Below are 24,854 nucleotides of genomic sequence, written 5' to 3' on the forward strand. Positions count from 1 at the left end.
TCTTTGAGGCTCGGAGCTTTACTGCACTAATCCAATGACAGCGCGGTGTTTAATGGGCTGTTCTCTGCTTGTTTCCACCACATTATAATTGCATTATTGATGCGAACATAACAGGACTCGTAACATCTCGCAAAAGATGTAAGATCAAGTCTTGAACAGATTTCTCATTTGAGTGTGTGGTACCTTATTAAAGACCCAGATCTCTCCGTTGACGGTGGGCCGCGGCACCCCGTGGCCATTGTAGTGGAAGAGGACTCGCTCCTCCTTGGCGTTACGTCTCAGCGACGTGCACAGCTTCTTCACCTCGTCCACCGTGGGGTCCAGACTCTGTTTGTAACGCGCCTGAAAAACAGGACAGAAGAGAGGAAGGTGTCAGCGTGATTATTTTACATCTTTAATCAATGTTTCTGGCATGGACCGCACTGCATCTCCCAACCATGACATTTTGTGACGTAGTGTTTTCCATACCGTAGTAATATTTGGTCAAGATTGCTCAGGTAACAAAGGAGTCATGGACATGTGTATTGCAGATAGGGTTTACTAAAACTCACCACTTATCATGCCTGCAAATACACAGAGGAGTAGACCAAGCATCACAACCCTATTCATCATGTTAAATGATGCAATTCCTGCCGGTACTGGAGGGGTTTAGATGAATGTAACATACAGCAAACAATACTATGGGGAAGGAGAGACGCCTGTAAGAATACATGCAGACATTCATCTCTGGATGAATGATAGATCATGGCCATGTGGGGAATCATCCTGGTGGTTTTCATGACATAATTCTTCATGTTGTGTGAGTCACAAAGCATCATCCGACAGAGGAACTGGGGGTAGAGAGTCACTGTGATCCAAGTGATTTACAGAAACAAGACTCATGTGCAGCTGTTTGTTGTCATTATAGATGTTCCTATGATCGACAACCAAAAACCAGGCAGGAAAACACACTGTTCCTCACGTCATGGTCATTACTTCTCCTATAAGTAGGGCTCTACGATATCAACTAAACAGATTGGATTTTTAGTTTTGACATGTCATTATTCATATATTTTCACGTTGAAAGGTACAGTGAGGAGTGCATAAAGGAAACAGCTTGACATGTCTGGCTAGCAGGCAGCTCGGAGCCACATGAGATGGTTGTCTTGTTAAAGACGTGTGATAATTCAAGGAAACACTAAATAATAAAGGAGAGACAACAGAAAAGCCTGATACAGTAGCACTGTGCTGACATTTAAAAGCCAAGAAAACGGCTGAACAGATCAGGAAACAGAAAACTGAAATAACTTGAGTCCAGCTCCACTCGTCAAACTCCACAGTTTCAAGTTCACATTAATTTCAGCCACGTTGTAATGCACATTTAGTGTTTCCTACAGGTACACTCACTGTGTACTCAGCCTTTTCACCTGATATCAGGGATAGTTGTTAAACAGCCTCATCTAAAAGCACTCTAAACACACCGACAGTGCTACATACACACGGTGAGCGAGGAAACGCCAGAGTACATCAGCCAGGTGAAGAAACAGAGGCAAATGCTTCTATACAAACAGTTGACATCCCATCATGCTCCGAGTTGTGTACAAAAACGCTGGCCAGACCCAGCTGACCTCAATTCTGGACCAAGATGGAAAGAGAAAAGATTTAAGCAACTTCACACTTCAATGAAACGACTCCAAAGGACGTGATCTTTTTCCAGGATGACACTGACTCCATAAATAAAAAGATAAAGATAAAAAAGATTTCGATAAACTGTTTTTCCATAAATTTGCTCCACATTTGCGTGTGTTCATCACTTTGTACCTCTGTGAAATTGCAAATCATTTATAGTACATTTAATCAAAGGCGTTGCCTCTAAATATTTCACCCACAAACTAGTTATAATAAATTAGTAGGCTGCACGGTGTTTGTTTGTTGGCTGTACAAATTGATCCATGACCAACAGGAGAAAAACTAATTATGAACAGTTCAACTGCACATTATTCAAAACACTAAAGCCCAAATAAAAAAAAAAAGAAATAAACAATAAAAACTTTCTCTTAGGTTTAAGAGAAAAGGTTTGCATAGAAAATGTGACATTTGGAACACGCTGTCTTCTGTGCAGCCCGAAAATAAGAACTGACTCAGTAAAGAAGTGACTAAAGAGCTGGCAGACCCGATGGAGACATTTTGTTTGCAGTGATCATATTAACTCAAAGACATTGTGCTTTGAAAGATGGCAAACCTTATCAGATCCTTTCATGTTTTTGAACGATGACAATTTCGGCTTCAAAAACTCTCTGGCATCGCCGGAAACACGAGCGCTACCAAAGCAGAGTAAATTGTGGGTAAACAAGGAAGCTTTTACAAGGTTTTACACCTTCCAGTGTGAACATTAAACAAGCTGTTGGGAGTAGGAAGGGTATTAAATATGACACAATATAGTACCAGTTGTGCAAACATCTGTTACGACGCTGTTGTACAAATCAGGCACAGAGCTGCTTTTTCACTGCACATAAACAAACTAAGACAGAACGCTGAGTTTGAGGTGGTGCTTCTGCGGCTCCACGGCTGTCAACTTGTTTTCTCCGCCACCTGTCGCTTACTTTAGATCATTCTTGTCCGGTTTTTAGATTTTAGAAGTGTGAAGTCAGCGTGCTGCTCGTGCCTGTACCCCGGTGTGTGCGCGGTGTGAAAAAGCTGCTCGAGAAACTTTAAACAACCGAGAGTTGGAGACGGAGGACATGTGCATTGTTTGTGCTCCTTCGGTTCATTAAATCAAGTGTTTGTATGTGCGTGGATGGAAGGGACACAGAGGTGTCAACTAGTTATGCAACAGAAAAGCGCCCGGTTAGACCAGTCTGAATCATTATCACACTCGCCAAAGCCTTTCTGTTACATAACTAACATGCCTTTTACCGAACAGCCTGCCTCCTGTCAAATGGCTTTGAATCACAGGAGAGGCCGTATTTTAACCTCAGCTTCTCACAAAACTTGCAACTACTCAACCTGATGAAAAACTACAAGACAAAGACTTGATTTGAATCGGATTTCAGGAAATAAACAAAAGGACACCAACGTGAGATGGCCGTCAAATTACAAAAAAAATCCATCTTTATTTCTCTGGACTGCAGAAGAAAGCAAGCTGCAGACTCGCGTGACAGACAGGAGTATAGTTTAGCCTATTTTAGTGAGAATTCTTCCTGCTTTTTGATTGGCTCTCCTTTAAAATGGCTGATAATGCTGTTTGCTTTTGATACAAACTCAAAATGTTGACATGTTGTCCTGATTCGTTCAGTATAATATCCATTTTTACAGCACTAATTTCATCAACACATCATGCCATTCTGCTTTGAGTGTCTCCTCTCAAACAGAGATTTTTCCAAGATAAATTGCTAAAATCACTCCAGCGGTGCCATCTTTCCAAAACTTTTAAGAATCTAAAAAGGCATAATTCCACCTGTTCCTGGTAGGATTTTAATTAGGAGCATCAATAGCAACTTAACCATGCTACAAAAATCACAAAGTAGACTGGAAAAAATTTAATTCAACACTGAATTAAAAGAGTACTTTATTTTATTTTGGAATTCACAGTATACACAGAAATGTGTAAAAGCATTCTTGGCAATAAAGCTTTTTCTGATTCTGATTCTGATTCTGATTCTGATTCTGATACAATTTATAGCAAAAACAAACCTGCTCTTAAGAGTCCTCTCTATTGAAGTTATATAACAATGCTACCAAAGCAATGTGTGCTACTTGCTGTTTAAATACAGCTGAGTGATTATCATCTAAATAATGCCAGATGCTGTAATCCTAATTATTAATTGTGATTTGTTGTCCCAATTTACAGAATAAAATTATCACTTGCTCATTGTTCATCACATCACACATCCTACAGAGGCCAAACTGAACAGACCTTTATCAAAGACGCTACATTTCAGCTTCCTGTATCTGGATGAGCTTGAATTGCAGCGTGACAGCAGGGCTGGCTGGCTGATTGGGTATAATCAGATAAGAGCGTTTGAAACCCAGAGACAAAGCGCTCATCCTGATGATATCAAGTGCTATCTGAATGGCATAATGGTGTTAGTGAGGGATCTCCAGTGATGGAGGTATACCATTTGAAATCAGAGCTTGTATGGAGGGGAGGGGTGGGTGGGGGTCAAATTGTATTTAGAGGCTTTAGCAAAGCTGTTCATTTACATTCATGACAGTCAGGCGTATTACATTCAAGTGGCATCGAGAGATTCATATGTATGAGGAAGACACCTCGGAGAGTACATTTAAATGTGTGTGTGTGTGTGTGTGTGTGTAAAACTTGACTCATATCCTAACATTAGCCACCTTGACCTGAAGGAGGAGCTCCAGCCTCCTGCGGGGACCGACTCTCTCCAGAGGTAGATACACACCGCAGCTGTCTGCCTGTTGCTTCTTGACCACACACCACCTCTGCGAAACATCTCCATTATATCCATCAAGGCCACAGGAAACAAACTCTTTTTAAAAGTGTGCTCTGAGCCGGCTTTGTTGCCATTCATCATCATGTCATTTACTGAGAACAGGCGACCTTTTCAAAGCACCATAAGCATTCAGGATGCAATTAAAATACAGACTGCTAAGCTGTAAGATGTAGTAGGAGCCACTCTGGCTGTCACACACATCAGGCTGCACTTTAGACAACAAAAAAGGCGATGTCTGCGGTGATGGCAAACAACTGGATGCAAGTTAGAAAGTCGAGCAGCATTTTAAGTTGCCATCATGATAAAGCACTTCATCTTTTAAAGGTGAAATCAGCCTGTGAAGATGCATTTGCTCTGTCATTCCTCACACTGGACACATGGAAAGCTAATACTCCAACAGAAACAGAAATCACCTTCATTATAACAGTGAACGTTTTACTAACACGCGATGCAGCTTAATGGAATGCGTCCCTTTCATTACTCCTCTGAAAGAGGTAATCTGCTCAAGTTGAAGGACAACAAAAACCTCAAAGGACACGTTCACTTGGATGACACTGACAGCAGCAGCCACTTGCTGTCAGAAAGAGGAAATGAGCACAGTCAACCTCTGTCCCCTCAATTACCAATCAGCATGTGAGTAACACTGGGCTTGTTCGGAAGTGAAGTACGCTGGACGACCAGAGAGAAACATGAGAGACTGATGCAGGACAAGAATGCTCAGATGAATTGTTTCAATGCTTTGTCTCCTCTTGCTGCTTTTGCCTGAGGAGATCACTACTGACAAGAAAAGTCAGATTTCAATCATCGCTGTAGCTGATTACTGTTTCTGTAATGGTTAAATGGTTACTGTGTTCCGTGAAAGCTGGCGCTGGCCATTACAGCACATGCAACACAACTGTAAGACGGTTATTCTGGTAGCTGAGAGTAAATCACGCTTAGCTTGACTGCAGTTGAAGGATTTATCGTTCTTCTGTGACGACTATGAGGAGCTCAGGCAGAAGTGAGCATTATTCTAGTCTGTAAACGGACTTCATCCAGCATAAATAATGACGGAGGAGTTGGAATCAGAGTGAAGCAGAAAATGCATCCTGCTCTGTAACATGTGGGGGAAATGGTGGCCATGATCAGCAGACAAATGGGATACATTTGTTTAGTTTCATATATGTTAATATTTTTCCTGAAAATCCTGGGAACAGAAGAACAATAACCCAGGACCTGCACTTGTTTTTAAGGTGTAACTTCAGCTACAACCAAGACACAATGATCATATTTCAAGCGAATTTTAACGTGCCATGGCGAAATATGCATAACTGCATGGATTCCCAACCTGACCGCTTTATTATTTGGTAGCATTAATTATTAATAACAAATAAGGAAAAAAGAAAGACATTTATGTTGATAAACATTAGAATTAACATTATATCAACATCGCATGACAATTCTTCATTGTATAGATCCAATCAAGCAAAATTCGGCAGTGATTTGTCACTTTCCATGTTTTTATATGAAGCTGAGATGGATTCCATACAGAGTTTCCATTGGGTAAAACTGGTGCCCGTCCACGTGTCCTGAAGAGCCAGTCAGCCAACCCCAGCTTAGCTTAGGTTACAGTTAGCTAGTTGGCCAGCCCTGCCTTGCGGTGCTCTCACAGCGATTGCTTTGCTTTGTATTGTTGCCTAAGTTAATATGATGGATCACGTTAGCTGGTCAAGTAATTTTGGCAAACTAGCCAACAAACATATTCATTCAGTTAGTATTTTTCTCGCAATAACGTTAGCAAGCTTTCCAAAAGCACTGGCTGTAATCCGCCCTGTGTTTGCCAAAGAGACATTGATTTTTAATGTCATCTGCATCATTCAGTGTTTATACCAGTTTGAAATGCCAGGTCTTTGTAGAGGAGGATACCTATAATTTAGATCCCAGTAAAATCCTTGTGAACGATGAACACTGAAGGAATCCCGACCTAAAAACAAGCTGAGCACCTAGAAAAAGCTGAGCTAATGTTCACAGCAGCTCATCTGTGTCCAGCTGAGCTGTGTCCACCAAAGAGCGACGACAAAACTCTGATGTAAAGTGAAACTGCTTTTACTCAGTGTTCTGCCAGCTTTAGTCATCAGGTCTGTTTGGAGGAGGAGGGGAATTCAGCTTGTGGTAAAAACCCTCTTGAACCATGAACACTGAAGGAATCCTAACCTAAAAATAACACGGCAATGGTGGTTGTTTAACAATGAAGACCACAACCGCCGCGATCCCACGCTAGTGCACAACTTCGTCAAACTCTGTCTTTGGTTATTGTTTTGATTGAGACGAGACTTTATTTATAGAGCATTACAACATTACAGAATGTGCTTCAAAATGAGACTTAAAAACACCAAGTATATGCAATGCAATGGCATAACAATGAAAAACAACATATATTTATACAAATCCATAATACGTTCACACACACACTCTTCATAGGATTTACAAAACAGGAAGCTTTATACCCACACACACACACACACACACACAAAAAAAAAAAGAAATACTGTTCACATGCCGGGAAAGCAAGACAGTTTTGAGCAAAGATTTAAACGTAGATACATTTTTTATAGATTGCAGCATACCACAGGGCAGGTCCACGGTAACTCAAAGCACCTTTAGCAGCTCCAGATCTGATTCAGAGTTTGACCACCTGAGAGGTCTGGCGGTAGTGTCTTAAAAACCTATAGGAGGATTTTAAAGTGACGCCAATGAAGTGTACTTGGAGCTTAAATTCTGTAAGAGTTTGTGTCTTCCAATTGAATGTTTCAATAAACCATGATGTTTTTGTTTTGATAGCGCATTGCAGTAATCTAATCTCCTCAAAATGCACGCATGTCCTTATATCACCTCTACCAATAGACAATAATGAGATCATGAAAATGTAGCCAAAGAGGACTTTTGGGGACAGAGATGCTCTCTACATTTGTTCAATGTCATCATCTTAAAAAGTAAATACGTTGGTGATTTCTTGACAGCGAGGTATTAAAAGGGAAACTCGAAACCCGAATGATTTCAGAAATACTGCAGCAGCCATGAGATCTGACCAGAAAAGGAGGGGAAGCAAAAAGACAATTCCCCTCCAGGGATCAATTAAGTGTACTTCAAATTTAGTTGAGAAAGTACAGCCCCTTTGATAAATAGCAGTGAGCGCTGGGGTGAGCCGGCGGTACTCATTTCCCCAGTGACAGCAGTCCTGCTGGGTTCAGTGTGTCCGGGCTGAGTCAGTTCACAGCAGGTCGGACGGAGCAGAGGGAGTGATGACACATCTCCTTCCTTCTGCCAGCACACACCTCCTGTCAAGACTACGGTACCCCTGCAGCCATTTCTCAGTCCCAAAACCACAGCTTTCGAGGTGTGGATGATTGCACTTTTGAGGAGTTCAAAGACCAGATAGACATTGTAAAAAGTGAAAGAATCACTCAAAGTCCAGCAGCTTGTCAAGAACGAGACAAACTGACCTCCTATGACTTAGAACTTTGTAAAGGCATTATGTGTTCCAAATGGCTGATAACTAACACTACAGTAACACACACTCATGATTTCATTTCTTCTTCATCTGTTCTTGTGTTTAAGTCCGATGCTGGAAGCGAGCAGCGGGAGTCAGAAGACTGCTGCTGCAGCTGACTAAGTGACATGGGTTATGTAACTGGCAGAAGGTCCAAATGCACCCAGTGCTTGTGTACTGTACATCACTCAGGGTGGGATAAGATACAAAAGATTTCAAATACTGGAATTTTATTTACACATCCAACCATACCTTTATTCATCATTTTCCCACCTGCCCCTTAAGCTTTATTGTTTTAAATCAGGGTCATGTTGGAACAGGGTACTTACAGCTTTCCCACCAATACATATTACTGCACACTGGAGACTACCTTATTGTTATTATTTGATAATAGGTGGTGTTCATGCATTACATTATTACATCATTACAGACACCAAAACTGCAGCACATATGACTGATTCAGTATCAGATTTGGGACACTAGGCTGTGTTACGGGCCTGGAATTAAGTCAAATTTTAGGGCAAGGCCACTTTAGTCTTTGACAAACACAAATTTATTGGGTCATTGTGGGCAAAATGTAGGGCATCAAGGTCAAAACCAATGATGTAATAGCAATTAATGATAATTACTGTATATATTATGAAGACAAAAGAGTATGTAATCAATAGTTAGAAGTCTGTATTGAAAAACAGCTCTGAGTTTATTAAAACTGTACCTGAATGTTTCACTTTTCAACAAAATGCTTCAAAAAAGGAAGCAAAAAAAAAGGGCGATGAGAAATCTGAGCTTCATCAGGAGTCATTAAATACAACATCAAGTGCATCATGTTTAGGAAGGAAGCTTAAGAACACGCAAACTGTCATTAGAGCAGTATCTGCCACCGTCAGTGATCAAGACAAACAGACATTATTAGACTGTAGCCATGAATCAAACCAATGACTAACCACAGTCAGTGACTGTCTAACAGCCTTATCCTTTAGCAGTCACCAAGTGTTTGTGTGGTGGTGATAAAACGTTAAAAAATAAACATACAGCATTGTAATTAAACAGAGGCTCCCTGCACTCTCAAGGGAAAATATTACACAGATGTCGTTTAAGTAGTATGACATAATTAACATGAACGATTCCTCAGACATCTGCAAGAACACATTACTGCAGAAACACAAGATAAAAAGCGTCATATGTCCACAGTCTTCTTGTCGATTCAGGATCAATATAATACATAAAGATAAACTGTATTTCTGTGAAACTTTTTTCTGGAACTCCCTACAGCTTCTACCTCCTGCTCTCCACAGAGCAGATCCTTCTACTGCTTGCTCCCTGCTTTGCTTACATTCATTTGTTGATATCCTTGTTTTCCTCTGACAAAAGTTTTGGAAAGTGGATCCTGGATACTTATACATGACAGACTTCAATTAATAAGAGAAACGCAGGGCTACCACCTTATTTCTCGGTAATGTATGAGCCTGAGACAGCACGAGCCTTTTTGCTGTGTCTGTGACTGGAAACCTGGGATCAGGACAGAGAGGATATGACAAAATCTGTGAGCGACTGACTGAGAAACAGAGAAATGAGCAATTCACTGACTCTGTAGCAGCCTCTGTACATGTTGCTGAAACAGGACAGACTTTTATACACATGGTGACTTCAGCTGTGGAGCATTCTGGCACTGATTTGGCTGACACACTGCCCTGGATGTGTCCTAACACCTGTTGAGGCTCCCATACTAGCCTTCCCTAATGATGTTTCTTACTGGCACAGCAGTGGCACCAGACTGAGAGCATCCACTCCAGCCAGGGCTTGGTCTGACGTCTGCTACAAAAGCAAATCCAGCAAGAAATTAAATAAGGGGGCACCAATGCTCACTCTACCACTTGAACTCTCACTGCCAAACACGTATGACCCACTGACTCTGAATGAAGAAAGGCGTGACAATACTAACTACGCTGAGGCCAGGGAATCACACCACAAGCAGTGAGGCTGGCCGAAACCCAAGACACAGTCCCAAGACCACTGCAAGGCAAAGGGCCAGGAGGAATATTGCTAACTCCCGATCTGACAAGCCAAAGCCCAGAAATAATAGTGGTGAACCCACACCTCATAAGCCGGACGCCATTCTGACTGGGGACTCTATAAGCAGGCATGTAAGAATGGCAAAGACTGAAAACCTCACCATGAATGACACTTCTGTCAGAGAGCTAACAGAGCTGTCATCCTCCTGGGAAAAGGCATCAAATCTTTCACACAACATTACTTGTTAATTGTTAGCTAGAGCATAAGCTGTTAATGTTTCGTGGGTCAAATCTTGCACTAATGTTGATGTCCAGCGTGATGAGGGAGACACTTAGAAACATGAGTTTCTTGCTGCATCACATGTAGTTTTAAATGCGGGAATTTGCAATGTTATCTGAGGGCACAACAGCCAGTTCAAGACAGGGCACGCCAACGTGGCCGTGTGGCTGAAAGGGCGTGGAGGCTGCACCCCGGGGTATCCACAGCACTGGCTGGTTTATGGTATAATTCCTGCCATGTATTAGATTAAAACTCTGTATGTTATGTGTGTTTGTTTGTATGAAGTGTACATGTGTGATAGCAAAGGGGCAGAGAGATCTCTAAAGCATCGGTCCAATTAAAAGCTGAGTTCTGAGTAGCTCTCACAAGTCTTTGTGTCATTAGTGCATGCAATGTAGTCACAGTATGTGGAGGCAAACGGTGATGAAAACCAGCCATTGATAGAATTTAGCTTCTTTTTCCACCAAACCAGCATATTTTTTTAAGTATGTGCCATTTCCACTGTGGTTTTCTTAAGCACAAATTTAAAATGCGCATAAAAGCAAGCGGGTGGAAACACACCTATTGGCTATGAGGTTAAGAACTTGCTAATATTTGGTTGAAATGGTTTGGATGTTGGTTTTTGGTGAAGGGTGTAGGGCTTGTGCCGCTTTTTATATACAATTCAATGATCCCTATCACAGTGGAATATTGTTAAGTGGCTAAGACACTTGCCTAATGTACAAGTGTCACTTGCTTAAGACCAGACTGAAGGCAAAAAAGCCCCCAAAACCAACAGGGAATAAAGACGGCTGCAGTATAAGGCTGGTGTAACATCATCAGGAAGACATCAAGTGTGTGCTGATGTCTGGTTGGTGGACAGTCCACATTTAGCTCTCAAGAATAAATACCAAACATTCTCAGCTTCCAGCTTCTCAAGTGCAAGGATGTACTGCCTTTTTGGTTCTATGTCATTGTAAACTGAATATCTTTCAGCGTTGAAAGCAAGCACTTCAAGATGATACCTTGGGTTTTGAGAAATAATTTTTTCACAATGTTTTTTACGTTGTATTTATTTTCTAAAGGTTAATCAACTCAAGGAAAGAATCAGAAGACTAATTAAAGTTGCAGTGCGGTAACTAATGTGAAATGATGTATTCAATTAAGTTTGGCTCCTAAAAGTTCAAGGACTGTGTATAAAAAAGGCAACAGTTCCTACATGGTTCGTCTGATGTGGGTGTAAATTTCATCAAAGCTGAAACTCATTTTGAATTAGTATTTATGGTTTCTTTTCAAATCCAATATGTTGAGCACAGAGCCAACCCGACAAAGAAGTGCCGCTGCCGGGATATTAATGGTTTACACTGTAACAAGATGGAGGTAACTGGATAAAGAGAAATGATCATCAGCATATGAGCTGTGATGCATTGGGTATCACAGTGAAGTGCCTTAGAGAGAGCAAAGTGTCATTCTGCTAAAGTGAATTTTAAATAGGATGAGACTATATTATCACAAAGTCACAGCCTTGACTCCTTCCACAGTGACATCCCAGTGTGCAGTGTCCTTGAGCAAGACATGTAAGGACAGGCTCATCTGAAGACCCAAAATATACACACTGTGTTACATTTGTGCATTTCTAGACTATTATACTTGAGAAACAAGGCCAATGATGTTTAATTTGTCTTGAAATGCTGGTGGATGTACTGAAGTCACAGTAACCTGTGGTCTAACAGATGCACTGAAGCAGCTATTCTTGTCCCCGAGCAGCCAGCTGACTATCACAGCGCTCTGTTCTAATCAACTGCTGCCCTCATTTCCAGCCACCTGCAGGGAGAGTTATACCAGTTGGTGATTGAGGAGGGATCGGAGCGGGCAAGAGTGCCACAAACCATTAGCCTGGAGACAGAGCCTCTGGACCACTGCTGTCTCTCACTCTGAGTGATAACGTGACTGTGTGTGTGTGTGTGTGTGTGTGTGTGTGTGTGTGTGTGTGTGTGTGTGTGTACTTCTGGTTGAAAGTCAAATTGAAGTGTTATTAAAACCTTTTTATTGTCACCCGCAGACCTGATTTCAAAGGCTCATAGTAAGGCGGTCTGCAGCTGATATGCATAATAGTCGCATCTTCCTCACAGGAATGAAGAAGCTCATCAATTAGAGCAGTCATTCATTAAAAAGTGTAGTGAACAGGTAAATGGGTCATAATGCAAAAACACAGATTAGTCATGTGTTTATGGCTTGGACATCATTTGTGCTGTGACACATCTCACTAAAAATAACAGCACCAGGTAGAGTAATGAGTCCTTAATATTGATCAGGAACACAAAGCAACCCACACACAGACATCACCATCACTGGTGCTGTGGGAGAGGAAAAATCCTGCTTAAAACCTCTCTGATGAACAAAGTAAGGACAGACAATCTGTCAGCCTGTTTCTACTCAAATGACTTACTGTGACTTCTAAGCACACAGAAAAGAAACCAAATGCTCAAGGACTTCTGTCTGGTTAAATACATTCAGGCATATGTTATTCAAAAAGGAAGCAAACATGCTTTGAAATTCATGGGTATGTTCAATAAGGGTGTGAATCTTTGGGAATCTCACAATTCGATTGGATCTGGGTGTCTGATTGGATTGAGAATCGATTCTCCATTCAAACTTGATTCTCAACTGAATGAACAGGAAAGGGGGCACTGTTTGTAGTCTCTTACTCCGTGTGCCAAAACATTCACTGTTCTGTCCTTCATCCACCAAAATACAACATAAAACATACCTCACAATTAAGGTAAAGCATTAATTAGTGAATTCATCTGAAAGCATCTTACAGTGTCAGGCCTGTATGTGAATCACACAGTGAGGGGGAGTCCTCGGCCTCTCTGATGTGAGCGGGCTCAGGCGAGTTACTTTCTTCACCTCAGCTGGTTTAAGTTGTTTGAACCTGCAGTTTGGGTTGATCAGCTGGTCTCAATTGTTACTGCTGATTGCTGACCTGCTCTGCTAACATTAGTCTCAGAGTGATGGAAAGTTCACAATATACTTCATGTTCATCTTGCAAAGGTAATTTATTACCCACTAAATCAAAAAATGCTTGCAACCGCTGCATTCTGAAGACGAATTACGAGATTACCGTGGTGTGTGTGTGCTGTGGATTGTCCAGGTGCTGCACTGCCCTCGCAGTTGAGTTCCGCCTTTTTCATTCTGTCAATGTCAAGTTATTAAGCAACATTTAGTAAGAGTCAATTTTGACATTTGTGAATTGATTCTGAATCACAGGAGATTCTCATCACCCATAATGTTCTTTGTACAGGTCTTCAGGAGTACGACAGCATAGTGGAAAGGGTTGTATTAAGCCTTTAGTGGCTCTAGAGGGAGCCATGAAAAGTCTGATGAATGTCCTCAGGTGATATCACTTGAGTCGGTGTCAGTTGGGCCTGAACACAACGAGTTTGACAATGAAACACTATTCACTGTTTCAAGTCAATATCAAGAAACAGCATCATTTGCTGCAGTAATGCTTTTAAATGTAAGGGTTTGATGGTTTTTCTTTTTTCTGTCATTGTAAACTGAACATCTTTGGGTTTTGGATAGTTGGTTGGACAAAACAAGCATTGAGGACTTGGTGAAAAAAATGGTGGTTTTATATCAACTTAATAAATGAATCGAGCTCCTGCCCTCGATGGCAGGAAATAAAAGTCTCTCGACCCCAGTGAAGTAAGACAGGAGAGAGCAGGAGAGCTGGATTTCAGAGTTAATTTCAAAATGTGGAGCAGTAGGGTAACGAGGGGAATCACACACATATGGAGCCCAGGATGGGATGTAATCAATCCACTTCACTTCAGGAATAGCTGGTAATTCTGTAAAGGCCACCGGGGATCCAACCGGACATTATGCACGTAAACATTTTCATGTTATTTGAGGCACACAGAGGATGTCTGTCAGGTCTGTGCCTCAGTGAAAGATTTGTTTTCTCAATCCCAGGGGTGATCTGGAGAGGGGTAGAGTTTCTGTGAGTGACCCGCGCACGCGCACACACACACACACACACACACACACATACTCATTCACACATGTACACGAAACTCCACGGGGAACAACAACAGAGCGTTTCTCTCTCACCTCATTTCCCAGTCTGCATCGACTACATTAGCTTCTTATAATAACTCAGTGGCAGCGCTGAGGGGGTTTCACAAGGCATATTTATAACTGGATCAATGAATCTACATCTACATAGCTGGATGTCACGTATTACCTCTGTGTAAGTGCACGCCTAAATATGTGGATATCTGCCTTGGTTTGTATTTGTTTTGGTTTTTTTTTTCTTTTTTACATATTATGTTGGTGCGCCTGTGCTTGCATGCGTGTGCATGAGCGGTTCCCCAGTCTCCTCATTAGTGCTCCCACTCAGTGTCAATAGCTCAGCATTCATCATGACCTGAGGAAAAGGACCTGGGCACTAGCCAGTAAGTTGTTTTTCTTGTGTATATATTTGCTTACATTTAAATTCAATCTGATACTAAATCCTAGTGATATAAAAAAAAAAAATGTAATGGCTCGGCTAAAAAAATGTTGTGTACCAGTAAATTATACAGTTGTATGTATCTGCCGAATGGACTGAAATAGAAAATCAATGACAGTTTCTCAAGGCTGAAAGCATGCTACTAAATGCAGCAACGTGTTACCTGCACACAGAAACAGACATCTGCATGCAAGTCTACTTTGGCTCAATCACCATCACCAGTGTATTAGTTACGCCTGCAAAATGTATTGCAAGCCCATACAACAGCCCTGCAAGAAACCCTGTTTCTATGAAGGTTATCACATTCAGTTTTTACTGAAACTGCTCTGCTCTGTGGAGAGCCAAAGCCCTCAGAGCATTTGAATAGATCAGAAATGATGAAATAAAAAAGTCACATGGACCAACTACATGCAAAATATGGAATATACGCATTTTGCAATAATCCCAAAACATTTTTAAAACTCAGCTCATCACATCAAGACAAACAGGGTGGGGACAGTTATGTGACCGACTGTTACGTCGGTCTACACGAGCAGAAAGCCAATCACATAACTGGCGGTGGCCTGTTTGTCTTGACTGACAAAGATGTTGTGTTGAAAGGTGGCATTATTACATAAGAGTCATTGGAAAAAATGGTGTTGTGCAATAAAAACAGACTTTGGAAAGGGGACATTTTGAAATCAAAACTGCTGGAATGAAAATAAAAATTGCTGGCAATAACCTCTGTTGCTGTGCAAAGGAAGGGGGGGTGTAACATCACTTCACCGTAAAGAGCTGAGCTTTAATAAGTTATTGGATTAGTATCACAATTTCCTGATTTATTCTAGATTTTGTTTATATTAATCTATGATTACTCACGTGTTATCCTGTTTATTTACTGAATTGAACACGCTCCATCATTTTGAGGCTGCTGTTAGTGGTTTATACTGGGTTGCATCATATTCAGAGATGTTTTTGACATCTTGTTGCCCTCCTCTACGTCTCTAACTGTTAGAACATTTTTGCAGGATTTATTGCTATAATATGGGACTATATTACATCGTACAAACTGGTAGCTCAGAGTGTTGTGGAACACACGCATGCTCCTCCATATGTTACTACATGTAGCTCTACTGAAGCACTCTGATGCTCAGTGCCTTGCTCAAGAGCACTCTCATCTTTGCAATAAAGTTACCAGCCAGATTTTTGATCCAACATCTCTCTACTTTGTAAACCTACCTACCTACCATCCAGCCTAACACCACCCACCAATGAACACGCATACTCTCTCGGTGTGCTTGTGAATCTGAAGACTTCTTAAATCCTTCAATTGCTATTTCTCCTCTCTTATTTAGTAGATATGATTACATTGTTAAACCTCTTCCTCTCCCCTTTAGACCAGCAGTATTCCTTCCTTCAGCAACAGGAAAAACCTTGAACAAAACAGATTTCCTTTAACACCTTACCAGGAAAAAAGTGGCCTTTCTGCTCGTGCTTGGTAAGTGTGAAATTAGAAGTGTGCAGTAAAGCCCTCAGCAAGGCCACAATAACAATTTCTTCAGTGGGGGGTTTAAATAACACCTCTAATTGTGCTGCCCTTGTGCCTGCTTAGTGAGTAATGTATGTGTGTGTCTGTGTGTGTATGTGCGAAAGGGAGATGTAAGCATGTGGATTGGGTGAGTCCTTGTTCATGTGATTAATGAACTAGCGGTATGTGTAGCTGTGACTCCAGCCCTCGGGCCTTTGGAGCCCATTGAGCATGCATGGAAATGACCTTCCATTGTGTGTTTGTGTTTATGTGTGAGTATACATGTTCCTCAAGAAAAAAAAAAAAAAAAAACACACCTGCACCCACCGCCCACTCCTCGTCCCCCCCGGGCCTTAAAGCACTGGGAAATGGACATTGGAGTGCATTTTCTGCCTCATTCCTGGAAAACTCAGGGAGGCATTTGTCACTAAAAATAGCTCCAACATCATCAGATGTAATAGCCTTTTTGGATGTAGCTCTGGCGTTTTAGCAATGAGTAAGAGAGCATCTCTCTCCATTGAAAGGAGTAATGGTTGCACAAGAGACTCCATTCATATTGCATTAAACGTAATGACATTGAGCAAGATGCTCAAGATGGCTTTATTGGATTGGCACTGTGTTATGTCAGGAAAAGATAAAGACAGAGTACTCTAAAAGCATTCGCAGGAAATTTCTCACATCACGCAGGTCGACTTCTTCGGTTTCCCATATTCTCAGGGTTGTTATGTTGCTCGCTTATAAGAAACCTGGTTGGAAAACTCATATAGTATTCATTTCATTGTCCAGCTACAGGGAAGGTGAATTACTAATGGGAGAAGGAGAACATCAATAAGAGCAAAAGCAATGCGCCAGAAGAAAAAAATACATACGTATGACTTGATTTGTCTGATATTTCTCAGGAGGCCGACAACATCACTGCCTGTCTGAATATTTGATTCACTTCATATCACATGACTCACAACAACAAACAGGAAAACCTCCTCCTCCAACCAATGGGAAAAAATACTGTAACCAACTGAACTGCAGCTCATAAAGCAACCAGGCAGACCCAAAGTGGAAGTGAAAGGGTATGCACATAAAGCCATGGCTCTGATTCTGCTCCTCTTACAGCCCAGTCTCACCAAAACAGCTACAATTCAGGGCCAAAAATCAATTCATTTGAAAGGAATAGCTGTAATCAGAGGATCTACACATGGGAGCACTTAAATTCGTGCAAAACTTTTGTGCCACTTCCTATTTCACTGAACTCTGACACCCAACATTTCACCACTGACTAATGGCGAAGCGTCTTGACAGTGCTGATCTCTGAGGGATTACAGAGTCCAAAATGAGAGGAGGTTATCATAGCCTGTGCACTGTGCTCCATCCACCTTCATGTAACCCTCCACTGCTCCATACAGGAGCAGGTTGTTGTGCTAGCAATTATTTCATCAGCAACACAAGCAGTATAACATAATACTAACTGTCTGATGGACCATTCCACAGTTTCTCACTATCCTGTAAAGCACATCTCTCAGATCTATCTCAGACATTATGTTTCATTCCATCTCGACTTTGGAAAATCAAAAAAGCCTACTAAAAAAATTTCAAGGCTAAAAATTCACAAACCCACTGAACAAAACAAACCCTGGCAAGCTGCCCGCCAAATAATCTTCTGAGGCGATTAAATATTAAAATGCGTTGTGCAAATCAATGCTGTATCTGATCTTAATGGGTACAAGTGATGGAAGGCTTTGCTTGGATCAACAGCACTATTTATCTACAAAGTGGGGTTGACTTCTTTCTGTTCTGTTTCTGTTCAACAAAGACATCTGTGTGTGTGTGTGTGTGTGTGTGTGTGTGTGTGTGTGTGTGAGAGAGAGAGAGAGAGAGAGACTGTGGCAATACAGCACTTAGCACAGAGAAAAGAATGTTAGATGTTAGGACCGAAAAAATGGGTGAAAAGGAAGGAAGAGAAAGTTGAGAAAGATAACGGCAAACTACAAGGTGAAGAGGGAAATGAAGGGGTGGAGGGAGGGACTGGAAGAGAATAATCATCGCCCTCTGCTTCCAACATCCTGAAGAAGAAAGCTGATAGTCTGCAAGGATGAGATGATGCATTTAACCGGTGGGAGAGGAGAGTAGGAGGGATGGAGAAGAGGTAGAAACGTATTAGATAACAAAAAGCTTATCAGACAGCAGTGTCCAGTTACTGCGTTACTACTGTGAAAGTACACTATGTCATGACATTATGAAGACTGCAAAATACTGAGCTACAGTAACACAATAACTCAGGGACGTCTGAATGAAATAAAGCTACAATCAGGACACACCAGCACACAGACTGACACCTGGATAATGTTTGAAACACATATACAGAGATATGAATGACACAAAATCAAAAATGTGATCAAAACAAGCAAAATGTTCTTGTCACACCAGAAGTGGCTATAAATTCATCTGTGTACTCCTGCCAAAATAGGCGGTGTTAGAAGCCCTATGTAGATGGCGAGCAGACCGCTAACATTCTGGCATATAGGAACATGCTGACGCCTGTTAGTCACACTCAGTGTGACTAACAACATACATGCAACATGCAACACAGTGACTGTAAACAGCTTTTTGGTATTAAGTGTGTTCACACTGAAAAATACATTAAATACACACAACTAAGACACAAAACTAAATACTTGCCAAGTTCTTGCTCATGAGGGATTGTTGGGTCTCTAGATGAACAGTTTGGTCTGTACCAGCTCTATATGGAAAGTGTGCTGAGACAACTGTTGTGATTTGGTGCTATATAAATAAAACTGAATTGAACTTTTGAGCGTGCTGTTGATGGATACAATTCTCCCACACTGCAATGGACAGAGGACATGGAGGAGCTGCTCACAGCTGGGGAAAAAAAAACTCCAGAAATATCTTGACAAACATAATTGAGCATTAAATCTTAAGAAAGACACTTTGCTTTCTCTTTGTGAGGTTCAACTTGCAACAACGTTCCAAATTTGCACTTTGATGGACGTCTGATGTCGCACGTACTACTGTGTCATTTCCTGTTGGTATAATGCTGTTATTTGTACAATAACTGCTACACCAGTATACTATGGCAGCTATGTAGCATATTCTGTATATATCTAATACACGCACAGGTGGGACGAGAAGGCCTGGCTTTCAGTCAGCAGGTGTTCAACGTGGAGGAGGTCAGGGCTCTGTGCAGGCTCATACCAAGCCCGTCTAACTATGTCTTTATGGACTATGCTTAGTGCACAAGGGCACGGCCATGATGCAACAGCAAAGCGCCTTCCCCAAACTGTTACCATAACGTTGGATGCGGGGGATTTTGTCGGATTAAGAAGACCCTTCATTGGAACTAAGAGGTCTTGCCCAAACCCTGAAAAACACCTCCTGCCCAGTGCCGCTCCTCCACCAAACATTACAGTAAGCACTATGCATTCCTGTAGGTAGTGTTCTCCTGGCATCCACCAAACCCACATTCGTCCATCATACTATCACATTGTGAACTGTGAGTCATTACTCCAAGAAACACATTTCCACTGCTTCAGTCCAGCTGCAGCATGTTGTACACCACTCAGCCAACACTTGGCACTGAGCCTGGGGATGTGAGGCTTGGAATCAGTTAACACAGACTTATAACTGAAGCAATTCCTCTATTGTAGAGCAGTTTATGATCTGGCAGAGCAGGGTTATACAAAAAGGGATGGTGCAACACCACTAACAGGCTGTGATAGCTTCTTCTGTTTTGGACTTTCTGGCTATCATTTTCTTTAAAACAACAACTTGACCAATAGGGTCAAAGATGCTAATTGGTGTGTCAAGCCCCTGATTCTGCTGATTCCACTGAAATGAGTTTGCTCCTAAACTGCACTGCTTAAATGCAGCCATGCCAGGAGACTCCAAATCAGGACACTAATGTCCATGTAAACATACTCTAGGTTGATCCCCCAAATTGCAAATAGTGTGGAGCTTTACCATGACTATTTTTCTTTTCCCAAAGTGGGGAAAATCATTGTTTCCCTGCTTCCCGTCTGCAGAGAGGTCTGAGCAGAGGGTCACCACAGAGCATCTCCTTCAGCCGATGAGAGTGTCTTGCGAGCTCTATTATCAGCAGCGAGACCATGAATTCCTGTTATCTCTGGAGACTTTATAGTGTACCTGACCCTGACCTCTGACCTCTCCGTGAAAGGGGGATGAGCCAAAATACCATTTCCTCATGTCTGTCAATACAGTATCACATGACACCAAGGACACTGACAAATTAGAGAGACCATCCGGTAAGCCGTGCACTGTGACCCTTTCTAAAATCCACTGAGACAAGGCTGCCGGCTTTTAGTTTGCGCTGATGTGAGCACTAACTCAAGTACCAGGAGGCTGAAACGTTTTAGATATACAGCTACCGTCTTTATCCAGAGCAATTCACAGTGAATGCGTTGAATGAATAAGCTAACCGGCAGCAAGGACTTTAAAGGTGACGGCTTTGGTGCTCTGACAATAATCATTTGACCTATGCATTATTCTGCAAGAGAACGATGCTCTGAAAGGCAGCAAAAAAGAGGAAAGCCGACATGAAGAAGAGAGGTGAGAGGAGCTGATATCAAGTTTGTCTTTAAACCGTGCAGGAGATAAAAGATTTCTATTTCTGCTCCTCTGCCTCAAGTGACAAGGTCATCCCACCACTGGGAGAGAATATGTGAAATCGAGACCTGATGTCACACTCCAGCCTAATTAGGGTGTTCATCCAGTCGCTAAATGCTCCAGATCAATCTCCTAACAAGTGGCCAGTGTATTCCTAATGGTGGGACGGCTTAATACAGAGATAAGCTTCACGTGTTGACAGCTGGAACCACGATCTGTCTTCATTATGCTGGCTGCGCTCGTGGATTGGCTGTGATAAATGGCTTTCTCTTTCTTCTGATCATACCTCCTCCTTTTTTTTCTCCTCTCTTTCATTTTTGCGAACACAACCCCACTCCCTCTAAGACCATCAAACTGAGCTGCCCATGTTTTGACAGCTTGACACGATTACCAGGGGCCTTTCGATCACTTTGCAGATGCAGTCAATGTGAATCAGCTTAATGTGTTTGGCCGAGGTTTCTATTACATATTCACATGATGTTTGTGGAGACATGCTGTCTGAATTTCCACAAATGCATCGGTGTTCATAAATTCATACACCCCAGGTTAAAATAATAATAAAAAATAAAAAATAGTGAAGAATGAAATATTAAAACGACGCAGGCACATTGGACGAGGAGTTGGGACAGAGCTGTGGCACATTACAGGATGGAGTTTGTTGTTAGGAACACATTCTTATTTAAAAATCATATATCTTTTGGTTCTGATGTGATGAGAAACTGAAACCAAAATCTATCTGGTTCTTACTTGTACAGAGTTTTTATTTATGGCACACACATACTGCTGACAGACTGCAAAATTTCAGAGGCTGGAGTGATGCAGTTGACAAGGCATCTTGCAACTGTCAAGCATGTTTGACAAACGAGATCTCTCAAGTCACTCTTGCACTGCTTGGGAAGAGCTGCGGCTTTACTTCTCACAGAAGTGAAGCAATGAGATGCTGCAAAATGTGTATTTTGACAGTTTGACTTGAGCCCATCTCAAATCCGATATGAGTTAGTGCAGTCTGTAGATGAACATCTGTCTCTAAAGCGTGGCGAAGCTGGTCAGCTCCTCCTTTCAGAGCGCTTTGGTCATTAGTATTGTAGAAAGCAGTATGACCTCTGGGAGCCGCTCGCGTCTCAGAACTTGTAATTCAGTCTGTATAACTTTTCAACAAATTAACATAATTAGATCATTTAGAACAGAAACGGAAAAAATAGCATTATTAACCAATTTAATGAAAATGCCTCTGATAATTATTGCAGTAACGTAAAAGCATGATATAAATTAAAGTGTCAAGTATGCTGGAAAAGCCAAGTCCTTCTAAAATCAGTAAACTTTGAAAAGGAAATGTGGAGTCAAGCAGTTTTATTTGGTCAAACTGTCTTGTTCTGCCAGTGTGTCACCCCTTCAACCATCTGTGCCTGTTTAGTGATGCTGTTCCTACTGACCACCTATGCCTTGGTCCTGTAAGGGCCCTGAGACAACACGAGACATCAGAGGTGAGGTACAAACACAAACACCATCCTGATAATACACTGATGTGCTGGTTACACAGTCAATAGACTTATGTCTGCCCTGGGTGGGTTAGAGGATCCGAGTCAGTTAAAAGTGAGAAATAAGCAATTGCCAGTCAGATCTTCAGTCATGTTGGCCACAGAGATGCAGTAGGAGATATTTTGGGTGCCTCTGGTTCCTGAAGTAAAAGTCCCATTCATGTTTCCCATACAGTGTTAGGTGACTCACACTTGAAGCCCTTCTACAGCTTGTATCAGCATGAAACTCTGCTGTGTACAGAGCCTGTACCAGCCTGCGTACAGAAAAACTTCAAGGCAGAAGTTAATGAAGACTCCCATGGTGCACTTTGGCAAGACGCATCCAATCCAGAAACATCCAGTCTCATGTTTCTATGTTAAGTCACACTGAAGATGTCTTTAGAGGAAAAACCTGAGTTGAGAAAACAGAATGGGGCAGACAAAGAGAGTTGTTGTTTGAGTCTTCTGACAGGAGTTTGATCTGGTACCCCTCGACATCAGTGATTTCTTTCCAGAAGGGTTGTAAGGGCGGGCAGCTCCAGACTGAATCTGAGTAATGATCAACAGGGTGAGCAAATTGAGCAAGTGTTTGCTTTCGACAGGTCTATTTGGTGTGATTTGAGCCCTGTTAAATACTTTGTACAGAATAAACACCAGGTTAGAGTTTCTTGTCGTTCAGAATGTGCTCTTACAGATTTTAGGCACAAGTCACAGGTGTTGATTAGTGAGGTTCCACCAACCGCTTCGCAATTAGCACAGAACTCAAATGTGATGACACCTGCCACCAGGGACGTGGTAACCATGAGCAAAAAGACAAAGTGAGAAATCTGGTAGGACAAAGTTTTGTGCAGACCAAAGAAAAAAGTGCAATCTCCTCTAATGTGCAGTATTGGTGCTTCACTTAATTTGAAACGTGTGCGTACACAGTCCCACTCATTGCTATCTCTAAGTTATCCTGATGTGATGAACCAATCACGTCTTTGGAATTTGGAATCAAACCAATCTCACGTTCCTGTGTGCATCATCTTGTCCTAAAAAATGCTCAGGGAGCCCTCTTTGTTTTTCTTGCTCTCTACAAATACATTTGGTCTCTGAGATACATGAGCTTCACGCATTGTTTGAAAAATAGTTCTTATTAAAGTGCTGTTCAGCAGAGGGCGGAAAATACAGCACAATAAGAGAAAATGGAGAAAGATGAGAGATAAAATGGGGTGAGGAGACTAGGGCAGAGGAGGGAATCAGTGAGGGGAGGAACAATAGGAGAAGCAGGGAGATGAGATTTTAGTGTGGACATGGTGAGTAAAGGAGACAGGGGAGGGGAAGAGGAGTGCAGAGGAGCTGTATAATGATCAACTGTCCACAGCCTGAAGCAGTCTACAAACCCCTCTAATCCTGAAAAGACACTCCCTTCCTTTTAATGATGCTGAGGGACAGGGAAACTCCACATGGCTGGGCTTTATGGTTTTTGGAGGATTTTCCTCTCTGTCTTATGTTGGACAAGTTCTAATACGGTTCACAGACTTCATGGGTTTGAGCTCTTCAACAAGCCGCTGTTTCTTTACATTGCAACAGCTTCTGTCACTAGGTCATATAGTGTGAACATGTTAAATTCTGTATATCTTCTTAATCCTCTTCATCCCTGCTGGGAAATGAGGCTTTGACGATCTGTCTCTACCTATCGTGTGCAGCATACAGCGCCTCGCCCCGTGTTCAGTCTGTCTCCTTTAACTCAGCCGTCACAGTTCACCGGCAACTTGTTTTCTTGTACATAATCAGCATAATGTCCAGGAAAAGCAGAACTTGTATGCCATCATGGAGAGACTGCAGAGACAGAGGCTTGGATCAGCTACGGTAAAGCAGCTAAAGAATCAAGGCCATGCATGACGGTGTTAGAAGAGGAACAAAGACTAAAGCTTCTCACTGCTGTACTGTATTTCAATCAGTCGGAAACGGTTCAACATTTCAACACTTCATCCGCAGTGGATTTTCTTTTATATCCCGCTTAATAAAAATACGCTTTCTTATTTCAAAGAGAGAGAAGTAACAGTCGGGAAACCTTAGATATCCAGTTGTAATGTTACAGAATCACAATACATATTGAATCTGCACCGTGACAATCAATGTAACAGTGGATTGCCAAGTCAAGTCCACAGATTCTGTACCCAGTAACCTGTCACTTAAATATGCTCTAGTTCAAATTAGTCCAACTTCACTCTTCACTCACGCAATGCCTATTCCAGGTTCTACTTCTGCTTCCACCGTACTTCAACACTTTGGGAGCAAGTTCCTGAACCTAAATTTCAGCACTGCTCAGGAGGTGATCAGTGTTAAGGGTATTCTCAGAGGGATCAAATGTATTGAACTGAGGAAGTGTGTTTCAATATACAGGAGATATTCTGATTAGAAATGCGTCTTTCGCCGCCTCTGTATGTCTCTGCAAGTG

The 24,854-nt window shown here is 41.8% G+C and overlaps 1 protein-coding gene across 5 annotated transcripts in view; it reads right to left on the reverse strand.

Annotated features, from left to right (window-relative positions):
• The window catches only part of rptor (regulatory associated protein of MTOR, complex 1), a 162,616-nt gene that overhangs the window by 102,868 nt on the left and 34,894 nt on the right, over positions 1-24,854 (reverse strand). For all 5 annotated transcript variants that reach the window (XM_076727982.1, XM_076727986.1, XM_076727987.1 and 2 more), the window contains exon 5: positions 184-342. In XM_076727982.1, coding sequence (XP_076584097.1) covers positions 184-342 — 159 coding nt within the window. The remainder of the gene's footprint in view (positions 1-183; positions 343-24,854) is intronic.

This window comes from Chaetodon auriga, chromosome 4 (assembly GCF_051107435.1).
Source record: "Chaetodon auriga isolate fChaAug3 chromosome 4, fChaAug3.hap1, whole genome shotgun sequence".
Taxonomy (NCBI): Eukaryota; Metazoa; Chordata; class Actinopteri; order Chaetodontiformes; family Chaetodontidae; genus Chaetodon; species Chaetodon auriga.